This window comes from Mizuhopecten yessoensis, unplaced genomic scaffold (genome assembly GCF_002113885.1).
Source record: "Mizuhopecten yessoensis strain PY_sf001 unplaced genomic scaffold, ASM211388v2 scaffold6135_1, whole genome shotgun sequence".
NCBI lineage: Eukaryota > Metazoa > Mollusca > Bivalvia > Pectinida > Pectinidae > Mizuhopecten > Mizuhopecten yessoensis.
The window spans coordinates 480165-499139 of record NW_018406397.1 but is presented as its reverse complement, the minus strand read 5'-3'; the positions used below and the strand labels follow the sequence as shown (position 1 = coordinate 499139).

The 18975-nt window shown below is 35.7% G+C and overlaps 2 protein-coding genes across 3 annotated transcripts in view; one reads left to right on the top strand and one right to left on the bottom strand.

The window, feature by feature from the left end:
• Positions 1-7310, bottom strand: part of LOC110451539 (zyg eleven-related protein 1-like) — a 27068-nt gene extending 19758 nt beyond the window's left edge. The window contains exons 1-5 of one of the 2 annotated variants that reach the window (XM_021499616.1): positions 7202-7310; positions 5172-5339; positions 3277-4180; positions 2258-2431; positions 1003-1111 (exon numbers count right to left, since the gene is read on the bottom strand). In XM_021499616.1, coding sequence (XP_021355291.1) covers positions 1003-1111; positions 2258-2431; positions 3277-3737 — 744 coding nt within the window. In that variant the 5' untranslated portion in view covers positions 3738-4180; positions 5172-5339; positions 7202-7310. The remainder of the gene's footprint in view (positions 1-1002; positions 1112-2257; positions 2432-3276; positions 4181-5171; positions 5340-7201) is intronic. The other variant, XM_021499617.1, reaches the window with a different exon arrangement.
• A 101-nt stretch (positions 7311-7411) lies between these two features.
• Positions 7412-17690, top strand: LOC110451540 (mitochondrial pyruvate carrier 2-like). The gene is made up of 5 exons (XM_021499618.1): positions 7412-7716; positions 8703-8743; positions 12684-12768; positions 15465-15576; positions 16726-17690. The coding sequence occupies exons 1-5, from the start codon at positions 7623-7625 to the stop codon at positions 16769-16771; spliced, it is 378 nt and encodes a 125-aa protein (XP_021355293.1). The 5' UTR covers positions 7412-7622; the 3' UTR covers positions 16772-17690.
• Positions 17691-18975: the final 1285 nt, after the last annotated feature.

Sequence of the window (18975 nt, the reverse complement as noted above, 5' to 3'; positions counted from 1 at the left end):
TGGATAAACAACAGGAACATTAAAAATACAGGTAGACCACCACAACAGGTAAACTATGGATAAACAACAGGAACATTAAAAATACAGGTAGACCACCACAACAGGTAAACTATGGATAAACAACAGGTGTATTAATAATACAGGAAAACAACAACAGGTAAACTATGGATAAACAACATGTATATTAATAATACAGGTAAACAACAACAGGTAAACTATGGATAAACAACAGGTATATTAGAAATACAGGTAAACAACCACAACAACAGGTAAATTATGGATAAACAACAGGTACACTGATAATTCAGGTAGACAACTACAACAGGTAAATTGGATAAATGACAGATACAATAATAATACAGGTAAACGACCACAACAGCTAAACTGTGGATAAACGACAGATACATTAATGATACAGGTAGACCACCACAACAGGTTAACTGTAGATAAGTGACAGGTATATAAATAATACAGGTAAACAACGACAACAGGTAAACTGTGGATAAACGACAGGTATATAAATAATACAGGTAGACAACCACAATAGCCTCATTTATCACAGATTTTCCATTTTTCTTGATAACCCTGCTAAATCCTTTTGTATCTATGTTGAAATTACTAGTAGAGGAAAACCTATACCTACATCAAATTCCCAGCTCATGTATATCTGGATGTAGAATAATCATTCTCATCACCTCCTCCTCAACCTTGAGTCAAGGAAGGTAAACTTTACTAAAACAATGGCCAAAAAAACAATCACGTCAAAGTAACAAATTCCTAATTAATGCAACTGCAATTGAAATAAGATTAATTTTTGTTACAATCTTGTACTCCTTTGTGGACTATTTCTCTATGCATTTACAAAACATTGTTTAGGGTTTTCTCAGAATATCAACAATGACAATCTACAATCAATAATCATAATTGGCATGCCTATCTAATCAATCTCTGAAAACATTAACAGTGATGTTTTAAAATGTTTTGATTGTAAGTCGATCTCACCTGCTCGGCTGGTACATTTTCCCAGGTGATCGGAAGTTCATGACAATTACATAGTCCCAGGAATGAAAATTTTCTGCAACCGAAACTTCCACTGATTGTCTTTTCATCACTAAAAAAAGATTCAAAAATCGTTACTTTACCTCAAAATATTTTATCTTTATTTGATTACAATTGTTGTTTAATCAGTACAGGTATCTCTGTAATGGGTTTACCAGGTAACATACAGTAAATCTTGTTTGAAACTCAATTGAGTTGAATACTGGGATGGTGTAGCAGATTTGGACATAGGAGTACTGCGAGGACCACACAAAGACATGGATCTGTGGACCACAGCCGAGGACCATGCCTATCAGATCCAGGGAGCTGTCTGGCCTTGGGACTTATATTACATGCTGGCAGGACCAGGACTTTTGAATCTCAAAGAAGGAGAGTAAAGGCCACTTAACCCCTCGTGTCGACTGAACACAGACCGAAGTCAGTAAAAGATAACGTAAAACACCTAACCAACCAACCAACCAACAAGCAGATTTGGACTGGGTTGATCACTGTGACCAGGTAGCTATGTTTATTTGGTAGAGTATCCGTCTAGGGTTTAGAGGTTACAGATTTGAATCCTAGTCTAGTACGTTGTATTTTTTGTCCTGTTATACTGTTAGCTTTACATATCTATCCGCCTCTATCTTCATTTCTTTTTTCTCTTCTCTCCATGAGGTTGATTTAAAGCTAACGAACATTTCTCAGAGATGTCAACCTGTTATATGAAACAAGAAGCCTGAATTGCCCGTAATGCTTAAATGTTATAGATTAGTGTTGGCAAACACATCTCACCTCTGTGACCTTCAAAGTGGGTCAAGGTCAAACATATTTACACAAACATCTTTTGAATTCACCAGATTATTGTCATTTATTCGATGGTTTGATAGTCCATCATTATCTATGGAAGTTAAAGTCCAGAATATGTAAAATCATTATCTATGGAAGTTTAAGTCCAGAATATGTCAACCAATCAGAATCTAGAAAGTACCTGTAATATGCAATGTAATTAAATATGCACAGATACTGTGCCATCTTTGAGCCTTAGTCTTGCCATTATGCAAGCATTATCTTTATTTGACTAAACTCCATAAAATACTTCAGGAACTTTTTGCATATAAAGCAATTTGAGATGGTTTGACAAACTGAAAACAGTATTTCCTGTATATTTTTTTTATGAAAAAAAGTTAAAAGGAAAAAAAACCACAGAGTGATATCTAACCTTGGATGTTTGGCCTGATCACCATGTGGGTGTTTGACCTTTGATCCAGCCAAGTTTGTCCCAGAAATATCAAGTGAGGTCAGTGAGGGCAGGCTTTCTAAAAGCTCGCTCATACTCTTCTCTGGGGCATTGTACAGCCAGGGTTCCTCGTCGAACATTGATAGGTCCAGGTGGCTACAGGTAAAAAGGATAAACAAAATATCTTGATATTTTGTATCACTTTATGAAGTCAAATTCTTGTCAGGTTTACTCAATTTTGTTTTAAGTTGAACTAGTAGAAAATATTGCAAGAAAGGTTGAGTTATTTTTATAATGCTCAGATCAATATTTGTTTCTGCTATGTGCCCTAATCAGAGAGACAGAATATACACAACCAATCAGCAGGACACAGAAGGCCAATTCTACGAATTTTATTGGCATTGAGCGAATATTTAACTCGGCAAACAATTTCCTGACAAACAGTAAACCAAAACACCATTTTTTTCCCCCCAAACTGAACATATAATAATCTTCTTTTTTTCGTAAAGGCCAAAAAACAATATGTATGTTTCAGGTATTATACCCTGACTGACCCTAGTTTTTTCCTCCAACCCTAACAATTTTATCTCAATCAAATAAACTTAAACGTCCCATTCAAATGTACAAAATAATCGTAAGTCTCATTATGACAACTTTGTATTTCATAGGCAGGAGTCAAAACCAAATTTGAATACAAGTGGTCTGAATTTCTGACCATGTTAGGTGAATTTTTTGCCTTGCAATGTAAAACTTGAACATTAAATTTGAACCTGACATGTTCAGTCTTTGAGCCAATACAAAAATTGTATTCCACAAAGTTTGTCAATTAAGCATTTCTTTCCAAAATAAGGGAATAACAAAATTTACAATTTTATGCAGATCAGTCAAATTTGAGTAATGTTAAAACTTATTTAACCCACAACTTGATTTCCTTTAAATTCTCATTATGTTTACACAGGTCTCGTTAAATCAAATTAAAAAAAGTAATATAAGCAAGTTACCAGAGATTTTTAGCTTTGGCAATTTGTCGAAGGCCAACGCCTAGATCTTTAATTTGATGTCCTGAGAGCCCCAATGATATCAGCTTTGGCAAATTCCCTAGGAACCCAAGGCCAAACTCTGTCAAACCAAGTCCAAGAAACTGCAGATGTGTGAGATAAGTAAACGAGGTAGATATCACTTTGGAGAAAAACCATCTGATATTTTCAGCATCTTTGGGTAGTTTTTTGTCTACATTCAGAACAAAGCATGTCAGCGCACGAAATTTATATTGTTTTACGCCAGAGGCGACATCCTCTTCATTTGCTGCTGTTGGAACAGTGATGGTCGTGTCACCGTCTTCATGAGATTGAGTAAAATCCTCATTGGGGTCTGCAAGATCGTTTGATTTGTCTATGTGATACCCTGACGCTCTACACTGTGGATCAAAAGAAAGTCGTAACACATTTAAAGAGTTACACATTTTATCAAAAACCGAAACTGATTTTGTGTTGTTGTAGTGATGATAGAACTGACAACAGCAGAGATCTAAATATTGTAACGGCTGATTGAAGATTGACTGCGGGAGGGAGGTAGACAGGTCATGTTCTTGTTGCAGTGACACTCATCTCAGTGGTGTCTTGTTGGGATCGCTAAACAGCGACATCAGCTGTACAAACTCAGCTTTGTTCCGAGTCCGGAGATATCTCCCTATGTAGGTAAATATCATGTTTGATAAATTTGTAGGGAAAGCGGACATCCCTGAAGTATTCTGTACAGTGTTGCATTCTGTTTTCGCTTCATCAGTCGGATTAATTAATGCTGATCCTGTGAGGGTTTCAAAGTTATTTGCACAGTACCTCACACACATGTGGAGCAATGGGTCAGGCGTTGAGGATGAAAGATGGCTCATTTTAAAGAGGACATCTGAAACAATAATTTGGAATTGTTTGTTTAAACTTTATTTTAATTACAAATATGCAGTAGATAATATAACATTATACAGAATGTAATGTTAGGGATCTGGCAACAAGAGTAGGCTCTTATATTAAGCCATCATCCAACAATGAGAAGATTGCAGTTTAACACAAACAGGTTAAATAACATCAATAATTATAAAAATTCAACTAATATAGCTAATTAAACAACCAAGGCCGACCATTAGTAATAATAGATAATAGGATCAGCAGTAGAGAATAATGTAAATATCTATTTTAGAGTATAGAGATGTAGGGGTAAGGGTTTGGAATTTGGAATTTGGAAGGGGGGAGATAGAGGAAGGAGGAGGGGGATTTTATGATGAAGAAGTGAAGTGAAATGGAAATCTACCTGTTCCAATGATATACCTATGCACCTGATTAAAGATTTCTGTATTATCATTGCAAGACAAATTTGGATCACCATGTGATAACTTCCTGATGTCCACGATTACCCCTAACTTTGCTATTGTTTCGGCTAGAATTGTGATATAGTTCCTACATTCCATGAGAAAGTGAGAAGTGGTTTCGATGCAACCACAGGAACACAGGCTAGTTTCTGAAACATATTTATTATATAAATGATGGTTTAATGAGCTGCATTCGAGTCGAGGCTTGTATGAAGTACCTGGGCAAGCCGTTTGCCGAAGTAATAGTGATCGGGTATCTTAGACTTATTCCTATTAAGGTAACGGAGGAAATAAGATTTAATTGGGTTGTTCCCTACATGTTCAGGTATCAAATTCCGTTCACGGATGGCTGTAGGAAAGAAAGAAGACATATAAATATTGGTTCTGCTATGTGGAGGATGCATATTAAAATTTGATCTTAAATTGTAACCTCGAGTGGAGCCAGTCAATGGGGGTAGGTGATTTCGTAAATAAGGGGGAGCAAGTCCATGGACTATATTGTACATAGCTTGCATCCTATGTTTATATCACCTGTAGGACAATGATTCCCATTGGGCTTCATTAGCAAGGGATTGTGAAGACGTGGACTTGGTTGCACCCGTCACAATACGAGCTGCTTCAGTTTGTAACTTTTCTAGATCAAGAATCTGCTGTTGGTTGCAGTTCCTCCACACAATATCCGCATATTCCAGGATAGGCCTAATATAAGTAAAAGAACATAGTTTCTAAATAATTCCGATCTAGTTGGAATTTCAGTGACCTCAATATACCAATTCTCTTTCATGCTTTCCCAAATACAATGTATGTTGTCAATATGTAAATGCCAAGAGCAGCTCTCTTCAATGGTTATCCCAAGAAGTATGTGACTACTGACTTGTACTATTTGTGTATTATTCATTATTAATGGCGGATGGTCGACTTGAGCACGTTTCCTAGATAGAATCATACTTTTAGTTTTATTTGGGTTGAAGTTTACCAACCATTGCTGTGCCCAGGTACTTATAGTAGCCAAGTCTCAATTTAGTAACTTTGCTGAGCGAGTCGGATTTCCAACTATGATGTAAAGTGAGTATCGTCTGCAATCAAACGAATACTAGCATTTATACTATTAACAATATCATTAATATAAATGATAAACAGAAGAGGCCCTAGTATTGAGCCTTGTGGCACACATGTCTGTAGCTTTCCTTTAGCAGATGAATTCACTTCAACAATTACTTTTTGACTGCATCCATCGAGATAGCTCACAAACCAAGATAATAATGTACCAGAAATACCATTTTGCTTAAGTTTGTGTATTAAACCCCTGTGCCACACTCTATCAAAGGCTTTACTAATGTCGTTAAACACCAACCGAACCTCCTTGCCACTATCAACAGCTTGGAAAAAAGCGTTTACAATATCGGTTAATTGAAATATAGAAGAATCTTTTGGGGCAAAACCAGATTGAGAGGGTGTAATGCAGCCATTTTCCCTCAGAAAGTTATAAACATATTTAAAGATACATTTAAAAAAAAAATTGCTATCCAACTTAAAAGAGAAATTGCCCTATAATTTGTTACTAGGCATTTCTCTCCCTTCTTGTAAACTTGAATTACATTTGCAGTTTTCCAAACTTAAGGGAACTTATGAAGAGATAGAGATGAATTAAACAAGTTTGATCACATAATTATTGATATTTGAATATATAATCAGTATCTTTACCACTCTGGATATTTGGAATTGTTGAAGATAGTTTGCAAAAATATATAAATTTGTAAACAAGGGATAACAGTTACATAATAAAATACAATGCAACATCTCCAGAGATTCAAAGTACATGGTCAAATTAAATATCTTTCTACTTAACTAAATAAGCATCAGAATTTTATTTTTTTGTGTTGAAGATGTAAATGCCATTTAACTTCATTTCTTCTCTAATCATCACAAAAGGCCCATGAGGCCTACAATATTTACACGCTTTCAATTATTAGAAATAGAAACAATTGGCCCATTGGGCCTGTATTGCTCACTTGATCTTTATCTCACACTGTGACTTTCAGTGTTTCAAGGTTTTACCGGAATAGGCTTAATATCATAACACTACATATCATGGATGTTTCTTGAAAGATTTTATTAATCTAAACTTTATAAAAAGAGATCAGAAGGTCTCTCAGCTGAAGCACAATTCTCTATTTGCTGTTTCACTTGTAAACAAAATAGGCCTAGGAAGGCCATGTGCCATTATTCATGTTTCTATAATATGTCATATGTTGAAACACCTGTACTGTTGATTTCAAAGTGAAAGTAATTAATTCAACAGTATCAGAGACGTATTATAATGTACATCTCTGACAGTATCCACACACATGTATCATGTCGTCCTACATTCAGGTTGGTCACAACGGCTCATATTGGTAATAATCCTGCATTTGGGTAACAGTTACCCATTTGAGTAACAATTTCATTAAGTTACTGAAATTGGGAATAAAATGAAATGAAAACACACAAAGTTCTTTTAAAAACTTGGAACAAAAAAGGTGAGTCGTTGTGCCCAACCTGCTATTGTCGATATAACAGACCTTCAATGGAGCGCTTCCAAGGTGTACAAGTTTGTATCAACACTTCCACTTTTCTTCTCTCCATTCTCAATGTTGTTTAGTATTTCGACAGACCCCGAAAGATTGCGAAAATAATACATCTCAGTCGATTGAACGCTTAATTGACCGCGCGCTTTCCTTTGCTTGGCATCCTGCTTAGACCAGAGACATATCCTGTCTTTATATGTCTCTGGCTTAGACGGAATTTTACCAAAATTTTATCTTTCTATCAATTGTAAGATTACTAAACAATTAGAATAATGAAAATCGTACTGTAATTATGTTGTTTTTTTCATCATAATTATATTTACCAAATTTCAATGAACTATTCCGTGTTTTAATATAACAGAGGCAACCATTCACATTGGAGGCAATCTGTAGAACGGTTGACAAAACATCGGACATGAAGGCACTGTCCATTCTTTATCGTTCAGCCGTTTCTTTGGGAGACAGGGTCGTTCCTGCACGTTTCGCTGAAACATGGAACCACCCAGCAGGTAGTGTCATTTATGATAACTGTAAATAAATTTCACGGTAGCTACCGGTGACCTTCGAGTTCACGTTCCACAGGGGTTCGTTACAAATGTCTGAAATACACATATGATGATATGGGTCACAATACACATATCAGTAAAGCATATGTGTATTTCAGACATTTGTAACAAACCCCTGTATACGTAGTTCAACGTTAACTATGTGCTAAAACCGGCTCTTGCCATTGAATTTTAAAAATACATAACTATTTGTTAACTGTAACCTTGGTGTGTTTTATGAAAATTTTCCCTTTGGTATTTTATCTTGGGACGGGCATCATATAATTTGTCTTGCCCACAGGGAAATAAGCGTGATTGCTTCCCTTGTCCTAAAGGTGCTGTACATTTGTCTTTCATTTCATTACTTTTACCCCCGACCCCCAACCACACGCACTTAAGTGAAGGTGGTATATTGTAATCAGTTTGTCAGTGTGTGTGTAACCGGCGTCAGGGTTTCTAGGTAAACATGTGATCGATTAGCTAATGAATAATTATTGAAGCATCATAAAAATGTAACTGAGGATGAGGAATAGTAATCAAGATAGTGCCGTTGCTCACCCAGGGGCTCGAACCCACAACCCTTGGCTCTCCAGCCCATGTTCTACCGCTGAGCTAAAAGGGAATTTGACGCTTGTAAGGCAACCTAATCAATGCACATCTTTAACAAAAATACAAGTCTATTGTGTTTTGAAATAATGTTTCCTTATAAGTTAATTATAAATAGATTTAAACATGAGTTGAGTGTCAACGCTTGTCATATCAACATAGTTTTGTATAATCCCTTTTGGTCAAATCAGTGTGTTGTTCAATTACACTGCTATAGTGTTCTTGTTTCTTTTTAGATTGCATTTGCAACCCATTTTAAATATGATTAACGTTGCAACAGTTTTTAAGAAAGGGGTGTAAGCAATTACTTAATAATAATAATAACTTTTTTTTTAATATTTCAGGTCCAAAGACGATATTCTTCTGGGCTCCATCGTTTAAATGGGTAAGTGCTAATGTGTAGATTAATGCATTTTCTGGATAAGTTGGCTGCCTTTTTGGCCCCCTTCAGGTGATAAATCATAAGTGTTTCAATACATATAGGTCTAATATTGGAAATGTTGTTTTTCGTAGGGATCTAATTTTGTTTTTTGATCTGCAGTATCAATTTTTTTCATGAATATAATATATCCAAGAAAATTGATAGGGATTAACTAATCTACCCTTACTTCAGCACAATTTGTTATGGTCACTTGATCTGAACTTCACAAAAAAACAGATCCTGCCAAATTAATTGTATTAGAAAATCTATGTCAATTAGTTACCATGAAAAAAGAAGACTTTTACAGCAATCCTATTTATGATATACCCCCTATACCAGAAAGAAACATATATTCTGCCTTTCCTATTGCAGAGTTATCTGCTCTTGTAAGCAGGTATTGATTGTTGCGTCATTTGTTTGTGAGAGTAACATCATAAGTTTTTGAGAAAACGACGTAATTTTCTCACACAAACTAGTGACGTAACAATCAATAACTGCTCACAAGAGCAGATAACTCTGCAATATGAAAAGATGGAATAGGGGTATGTATCATGCATAGAGATACTTTTATGTGTGTTGATAAATCAAACTTCAGTGATTTAACCAAAGTTTGACACATGAAAACATTGTACCATTTTAGTCTCCATCCTATGTTTAGGTTTGGTTTGTAACTACTTAAATAAAAAAAGTACAAGAGACAGGCAAATGAAGTTCCAAAGTGGAAACAACACAATTTGTTTTGTTACTGTATCCCCACTGAAACTCTGTAGTGATTAGAAAGCATTCATAGAAATGTTTTAGTGATCCTGGTCTGATGATAAGATGTTGCTTTGTAGGGCAAAAAATGTATGTTTTAGGTACCCGATCAACCCTAGCTTATACCTTCGACCTTAACAATTTATCTCACTCGAATGCGCTTAAAGGTCCCATTCAAGTGTGCCAAAAATTGTAAGCATCTCTATGACACCTCTCTATTTCATAGGCAGGTATCAAAACCAAATTAAAATCCCATATTATTATTTAAAGACCTAAAAATGTAATGAAATAAAGGTTCAATGCAATTGGTCTGAATAACTATGCTTGGTGATTTTTAAAAATTCCTATACAATGTACTAGCTCATCCTCGATATCCAGGGGTTATACTCACTTTCGCTTTCTGCACCCCTGGAATATGTCATACAAAAATTGAAGGGTTAGTGTTTGCCACCTTGTTGATGAGACAAGAAGACTAGTTTGATCCTTTGATGTACTTCAAAAGAATCTCCCGGTTGCCCAATGATAAAAATTGACTGGCTTTGAAGTCGGATGTAGCTCCTTTGTAATCTTCAAAGGACAGGTATCAGCCTAGCGATTGGTCAGGGTTATATTCCAGTGGTGCAGAAAGCGAACGTGAGCATAACCCCTGGATATCGAGAATGATATTAGCACAGGCAACTTTCCTCCCTTCCTAACAAAAATAAAATCCCTACCATCTTACCCTATTTTTATGCCCCTGCTATAAAATTGGGGGGCATATAGTGTTGCCCATGTCCGTCCCGTCCCGATTCAATGTAAACACTTAGCAACATCATTCTTTTGACAGAAACTTTATTCTTTGACAGATTTTGGTCAAATTTTATACAAAGGTACAACCCCTCCATAAAATGGGGGGGGGGGGCATATAGGGTTGCCCATGTCCGTTCCGTCCCAATTTAATGTAAGCACTTAGCAAGGTTCATTCTTTGACAGATTTTGGTCAAACTTTATACAAAGGTCAAGTATGAGTATACTTCAGACATCGTTGTGTTTCAGGGATCCAAGGCCAAGGTCACACTTGCTATATATAGAAAATCATCAACTGATTGAATTTAAACACTTGGCAAATTCATTCTTTCATGGATTTTGGTCAAACTTTATACAAAGGTACAACTCTCCATAAAATGGGGGGCATATAGTGTTGCCCATGTCCATCCCATCCAGTCGCGTCCTGTCATTGTCTATTCCATATATGATACTGCCTCAATATGTTATGGAGATGGTAGTAACATACAGAAAAAACATATGAATATTAAAATCAACTTATCAACTTCAAGTGTAGTACTTTGTGTGTGTGCATGTTTCAGGGTATCAAGATCAAAGTGGTTGTAACTTTTTATAGAACACTGAAATTAATTTCACACGGCAGCGGGGGCATTTATGTCTTACAGACGTTTTCAGGTCACCTGAGATCGCCTTTTGTCCGTCGTCGTCCGTCGTGCATCCTTAAACAATTTACATTTTCAATTTCTTCTCCAAAACCCCTGAACCAATTTCAATGAAATTTTGCAGAAACCTTCCATGGCCAAAGGTCAACAAAAATAGTTGCCGGTTTGGTCCCTGGCCTCAAGGGGCCTGAGGGGTGGGGCCAAAAAGGGTCAAATTGACTAAAATTTCAAAAATCTTCTTCTCAAGACCCTGATATGGTAGAATCAAATACTCTTCAAAGATGGAAGGGTCTTAAGGTGCTGTACCAAAATTGTGAATTTCTTGACCCTGAGGTCTCACGTTTCCCCCTGGGGAGGGGGTAAACTTTACTATAGTCTATATAGGGAAATCACATTTTGACCAACATTTGTGTAATTGCCATTGGAGGTAATTCAATTTAGGTTATTATTATCAGTATTGGGTAGCAGTTTGATGGTATGCACATATGAGCCCTGACTGACCCCCCGGGGCTATTGGATGGTGCCAAAAAGGGTCGAATTGACTGGAATTTCAAAAATGATCTTCTCAAGACCCAGATATGGTAGAATCAAACACTCTTCATAGATGGAAGTGTCTTAAGATGCTGTACTAAAGTTGTGAATTTCATGACCCTTGGTTATCACGTTTCCCCCTGGGGAGGGGGTAAACTTGACTATAGTTTATATAGGGAAATCACATTTTGGACCAACATTTGTTTAATTTCCATTGGAAGTAATTAAATTTAGGTTAGCATTATCAGTATTGGATAGCAGTTTGATGGTATGCACATATCAGCCCTGACTGACCCCCCCGGGGCTGATGGGAGGGGCCAAAAAGGGTCAAATTGTCTGGAATTTCAAAAATGTTCTTCTCAAGACCCAGATATGGTAGAATCAAACACTCTTCATAGATGGAAGGGCCTTTAGGTGCTCTACCAAAATTGTGAATTTTATGACCCTGGGGTCTCACTTGAACCGCTGGGGAGGGGGTAAACTTTACTATAGTTTATATAGGGAAATCACATTTTGGACCAACATTTGTTTCATTTTCATTGGAAGTAATTCAATTTGGGTTAGCATTATCAGTATTGGATAGCAGTTTGATGGTATGCACATATGAGCCCTGACTGACCCCCCGGGGCTGATGGGTGGGGCCAAAAAGGGTTGAATTGACTGAAATTTCAAAAAAAAACTTCTCAAAGACCCAGATATGGTAGAATCAAACACTCTTCATAGATGGAAGGGTCTTAANGGGGGGTGCAAAATTTATTATGGTTTATAATGGCAAATGATACTTTGAATATTACATGTGAATAACTTGATTGGAATTATAACCCTGAGTTGCCAGTTTGATACTTTGAAAATTTTGAGCCAGCCCTACCCCCAAGGGCTGTAGGGTGGGGCCCAAAGGAGTCAGTGTGCTAAAATTTCTTCATTTTCATTGTTTAGAATCAAAGGTGCTAGTTTCAAATACTTTTAGTCTTAAATATGTAGGCTAGATATTGAATAAGGTGGGTTTTTTGTCACTGAATAATATTTCTGTTCGTGTTAAAAACAAAATCAACTCTCTGTTTAAATATATCAGGTGACCGTTAAGGCCCATGGGCCTCTTGTCTAGTTTAGTCATGTTACATGACGCATTCATATTATTATTTTGGCCTAACAGTATGTAACATCCATGTTTCGTGTTTCTCTTATTACAGGCCCTTGTTATTGCTGGCATTGGTGACATTGCCCGTCCACCAGAGAAGCTCAGTCCGTTTCAGTCTGGGGCCTTAGCAGCCACAGGTAAGTGTCAAGAGGATTCTAGTTCAGTCTGGGGCCTCAGCAGCCACAGGTAAGTGTCAAACGGTTTCTAATTCAGTCTGGGGCCTTAGCAGCCACAGGTAAGTGTCGAGAGGTTTCTAGTTCAGTCTGGGGCCTTATCAGCCACAGGTAAGTGTCAAGAGGTTTCTAGTTGAGTCTGGGGCCTTAGCAGCCACAGGTAAGTGTCAAGAGGTTTCTAGTTCAGTCTGGGGCCTTATCAGCCACAGGTAAGTGTCAAGAGATTTCTAGTTCAATCTGGGGCCTTAGCAGCCACAGGTTAGTGTCAAGAGGTTTCTAGTTCAGTCTGGGGCCTTATATTAGCAGCCACAGGTAAGTGTCATGAGGTTTCTAGTTTAGTCTGGGGCCTTAGCAGCCACAGGTAATTTTAAGTGTCAAGAGGTTTATAGTTTAGTCTGGTGCCTTAGCAGCCACAGGTAAGTGTCAAGAGGTTTCTATTTCAGTCTGGGGCCTTAGCAGCCACAGGTAAGTGTCAAGAGGTTTCTAGCAGAAGATCATGTATTTGTTAATACAGTACAAACAGATTTGTATATCTATAAAACTATATGTATGTGGTTTTATTGGAAGAAGTGCATTGAAGTGATGGGAAATCCAATCTTGAAAAAAAATATTAATCTATTTATTATCTATCATTTATTACCAAGCCTTCCATTTTATATGTTCACCATTTGCCTAAAATCTGACCACTCCATTCATACTTGCCAACTCTCCCTATTTAGGAGAGAGAGACAACCCCGATTTTGAACCTTCAATTTAATATTTCCAACCAGTGAATTTGCTGAACTATTCTTATATGTTAAGATCTAATGATTTCATCTGGAAGAACAACTCAAAAAATGTCATTTCAAAGGATTATTGTGTCCCTTTAGTTCATGTTTTTAATTTTGAGCATGTGATATCTTCCCCATGTAAATTTTAAAAGGTTGGCAAGTATGTTCATTTCTGGACAGATTTGGATTAAACTACAGCTATATTTGTCAAGTTCATTTGTGTTTCACTGTGTCAAGGTCACTATTTATAGAAAACTTCGTCATCTCTCTAGCAACTTCATCTCTGAAAGGATTTTGATCTCACTTCTTATATCAGATATGAGAATACCTGTAATGAGTTTGCAAGATCCTGTGAAAAATAGAAGATCTATATAACATTAATAAATAGCAATAGATATCTTATAAATGATGAATTGTACAGTATATCATCTATAATTGGTTCAATTTGGTTAAAAGTCGAGTTCAAGGTGAAGATATTGTCTACGAAGGTTTAGGTCACCTGAGCTTTAGCTCAAGTGACCTATTGCTATCCGTCTTCGTCTGTCGTCGTCCGTTAACATTTTACATTTTCAACTTAAGCTGAAATACTGGCGAAGGTATTTCATTAATATTTCATGGGAAGGTTACTGACATCTCCCTGACCAAGTGTTGTTATTTTTCAGGTCGATCAGAAATCCAATATGGCCGACACGGCCGCCATTTTGAAAACTATTTCAAACTTAAAGTAAAGTTCTGCTTGGCGGATTGAACTGAAACTTGGTAGGAATGATTGACTCATGGTCCTGACAAAGTGTTGTTATTTTTCGGGTCAATCAGAAATCCTATATGGCTGCCACGACTGCCATTTAAAAAAACCTTTTTCAAACTTATAAACAAGTTCTATTAGGCCGATTGAACTGAAACTTGGTAGGAATGATTGACTTATGGTCATGACAAAGTGTTGGTATTTTTCGGGTCAATCAGAAATCAAATATGGCTGCCACTGCTGCCATTTAAAAAACCTTTTTCAAACTTTTAAACAAGTTCTATTAGGCCGATTTAACTGAAACTCGGTCTAGGAATGATCAGCTCATGGTCCTGACAAACTTAAGTTAACGTTATACTTAACTATTTTTTACTCAAATTGGTACATATTCCAACAACAAAAATAAATAATGTAGGACTCTGGTGACCGTTAAGGCCCATGGGCCTCTTGTCTTTATCAATACTGAATTCAAGGCTTCACTTATGGAAGTCAGAATGTTTCATCCCTTCAAGTAGTTAGCTGCTTAATTGCCCAGCAATGGTTTAGTCATATCAGGCCTGAATATCATAATAGGGAAACTTACAAAACTTAATACACTTAAATGATCTGAGTGGTCAGATCTTATTATAACAAGTGTTTTCAAAATTAAGATTTTATTGTATATACCAAACTCACGTAGATATTTGACAATATTTGACAGATCAATAATTGTATGAAACAATGTTTTTATATCAGACACATCATAAAAATTGCCTCAAAATCTAAAATTGATCAATATGTGAGACGCAGTTAAGTTTGTCACATGAATGACAAAAGGACTAATCCTCTCGCCAAAGCTTGACCTGCTTCATCCCTTCACGGGCCTAATCATATATTAACTGACTTGAGAAAAGTGTGTATTATGGCTTACATTTGAGAATTAGAACTTTCTGCAGTCCTTCTAATTTTCTGAAGTAATTAGCTCCAAGGACACTTATTCAGCAGAATGAAGAAAATAAAACCTTTTCTGATTACACTAATGATATCTCTTCGTTATCAGGAAACAGTGTTATTCTGGAGGTGTTTTATTCAAAAAGTTCACTCTATTTAATATATGTGTACAAGATTTATCATTTCTCATGCGACTTTATTCTATTTTATTACAGGTATTATATGGGCTAGATATTCTTTGGTTATCATCCCCAAGAATTACAACCTGTTCTTTGTAAATATCTTCGTCGGTGCAACTGGTATTCTGCAGCTCAGCAGAATCTACACGTAGGTATCAATTGAAAGTGGTCAAGAAGGCAACCATCATGTCTTTTTATGCCTTTGCTATATATATATAGTTAAGGGGGCATTATATGTTCATCTTTCCCATTGGTCCATCAGTATTAGGTGTCTACCTTTTACATTGGTCCATCAGAATTACCTGGTAAATGTCTGCCTTTCCCATTGGTCCATCAGTATTAGGTGTCTACCTTTTCCATTGGTCCATCAGTATTACCTGGTAATTGTCTGCCTTTCCCATTGGTCCATCAGTATTAGGTGTCTACCTTTTCCATTGGTCCATCAGAATTACCTGGTAAATGTCTGCCTTTCCCATTGGTCCATCAGCATTATGTGTTTGCCTTTTCCATTGGTCCATCATGATCAGTATTGTGTGTTTGCCTTTTCCATTGGTCCATCAGTATTGTGTGTTTGCCTTTTCCATTGGTCCATCCGTATTATGCGTTTGCCTTTTCTATTGGTCCAGAATCAATATTTAAGCTTGGTTTAACTTCATTAGCTTCATTTCTATAGTTCCTTAGTTATCAAACTTAATAGGTGGATACATCTTGAATACTACATCAATATATCAAAAGTAGATCACTCTGCAAGGGTTTACAATTTCATCGTTGAAGTACTAGTCTGTAGGTAGATTTCGAAAAGTGTTACTAGCTGGGCCTATATTATCATATTAAATATGAAAAATATTCTTGCCATGCTGTGACATATATTTTGTGCTTCCGACTTCTTGTAGTGTTCAGTTAGACTAATAACATTTAGTCCATTGTTCCAATACTAGTAGCTGTAGTTCCATCAAAGCTGGAGTAGGAAAGTATTAAGTTCTACGAAGTAAACATTTCGGCTTGCACGATGCTGTAAATGCTAAAGACGGTTTGCCAGTGTTTTATGCTCTCACTATTCAACTCATTAAGTAATTCAATATTTTTGCAGTGATTGTTAGGAAGTCTGTGTTGTTACTCCTAGAAATAATTCATCTTTTCTGACTTATGAATTTTTTGCTTCTTATGGTTCAGTATTTGTGTTTATAATTTGAATGACCTCCCTGAAGTCTTAACAAAAATTTACAATTAGAAGCCCTTTTACATAGCAAATTATATCGCTTGTGTTACAATTCAAAATATATTATTGTCATTTCAGGTACAATCAATCTTTAAAAAATATGGACAAGGATCTGCAGAAGTGAACCCTTTCAACAAGTGTGATAGAGATGATACTCAAGAAAATTGAATCTCTTTTTTTCTTCTCTTATTCCAGATTGAAAAGATTATTTTAAACCAGTCCTTTTCAAACTTTTCGGGTTTTTTTTGTGGGCATTCAATCTAAAACTCTTATAACGTCTTAAAGGTAGAAAGCTACCTACCTACGACTCCATTTAGCTTATTTGAATCAAGTATTTAATTAATTATATATTTTACAGATACAAAATATTGTACCTAACATTGGAAATGCTCAGTCATTCTTTATTAAGAGATAATGTTAAGTAACAAGTCACAGGTATAATGTTTAAGGTATCTAATTTAAGCTAGAAAGAGGTGTGGTTGTGTTGTGAGAGTAGAACATTTCATCATGTTTTAGAACTACAGTGGAGCTTCCTTAATCCAGCCATTAATGTTCCCAGTAAAAATGACGATATATACCATAAAATATTGACTATATATATATAGAACTGGATGGAATAAAGAGGCTCCATTGTGTTAGATCTAGAAGATGCAACTAGTGATATTACTTTTTGCTCAACCGATTTGTTTTGTTTTGAACGTTTTTTGAGGTTTCAAGAGTAGATGCAGAATATGCTGTACATTTCGTAAATTTCATCCCCATGGAGTTGATTATTTTAACCCTCTTCTGTGAGTTTCCAGGAGATTAACTCATCCATAGAATCTCTGTGCTAATGAATGCTTGTAAGTATAGATATTATATTGTTTCCTTTTTTCCACTGCACTTATAATCATTTGGATAGCTTTGTGTTAAGTTGTTGAGTTACATTGTATTATTAAAGTGCTAATTGTTATATTGAATATTTACTTTTTAAAAACATATTTAAAGAGATATAGTTAATCATATAAATATTGCAATGTGTTCAATAAAAGGAACCCAATATGAAACATTGTTCTTTTTTATGTCAATGAAAAAAATTTGGGCTATTAAAAATGTCGTGTCCAGAAGGAACAAAATCCACATTATACTGTTATACATGTGAACATGTTTCCATCATATAATGTGGTAGAAAACTCATTTTAGCTTACACTCGAGTGTATTCCATCTTTGCGTATTGCAGAGTTATCTTCTCTTGGGAGCAGGTATTGATTGTTACGTCATTGGTATGTGTGAGGAAATTACGTCGTTTTCTCAAAAATTGATGACGTTTCTCTCACAAACAAGTGACATAACAATCAATCCCTGCTCCAAAGAGAAGATAACTCTGCAATACGCAAAGACGGAATTACTATTGAATACTCATTTTATTCCAGGAATTAATACATTTTAAGGCCTTTGTTTTATTTATTGGGAGAAATGTCTACTAAAGGAATTTATTGTATTTATGGGGAGAAATGTCTACTAAATATTGTCTCAAAAACAGATCGAAACTTATGTTGTACTTTATGAATACAAGTTTCCCACTACCTATTTGTTTTTCAAAATATTGCATATCACTCTAATTTTTTTTAAACTATATAATTAAGCTTAAATTACGAAACATAATTTTTTGTTTAAATGTGGGAAATCTTAGTAAGATGGAAGTTGATATTGGATGGGAGAGTGTAACCAATACCAATGTATATGTATGTGTTAATTGTTAATGCTTGCGAAACAAAATAAACAGCGTGGACACTCCAAATTCTTCGTGTTTGTTATATGACTCTACTGACTGCACAATCCTTAGAATACCAGAAATCTGTAACTGTTCAATTGGATGTTTTACAGAAATCTGTACCTGTTAAATTGGATTTTTTACAGAAATCTATACCTGTTAAATTGGATGTTTTACAGAAATCTGTACTTGTTCAATTGGATTTTTTTACAGAAATCGATACCTGTTAAAGTGGATTTTTTTACAGAAATCTGTACCTGTTAAATTGGATTTTTTTTACAGAAATCTATACCTGTTAAATTGGATTTTTTACAGAAATCTATACCTGTTAAATTGGATGTTTTACAGAAATCGATACCTGTTAAATTGGATTTTTTTACAGAAATCTGTAACTGTTCAATTAGATGTTTTACAGAAATCTGTAACTGTTCAATTGGATGTTTTACAGAAATCTGTAACTGTTAAATTGGATGTTTTACAGAAATCTGTACTTGTTCAATTGGATTTTTTTACAAAATCGATACCTGTTAAATTGGATTTTTTACAGAAATCTGTACCTGTTAAATTGGATTTTT

Excerpts from the sequence above, each read along its gene's own strand:
- LOC110451540 (XM_021499618.1), top strand. The coding sequence starts at position 7,623 with ATGAAGGCACTGTCCATTCTTTATCGTTCAGCCGTTTCTTTGGGAGAC. Across the intron at positions 7,717-8,702 it reads AACATGGAACCACCCAGCAG|GTCCAAAGACGATATTCTTC; the intron begins GTAGTGTCATTT and ends TTAATATTTCAG. Across the intron at positions 15,577-16,725 it reads CAGCTCAGCAGAATCTACAC|GTACAATCAATCTTTAAAAA; the intron begins GTAGGTATCAAT and ends TTGTCATTTCAG.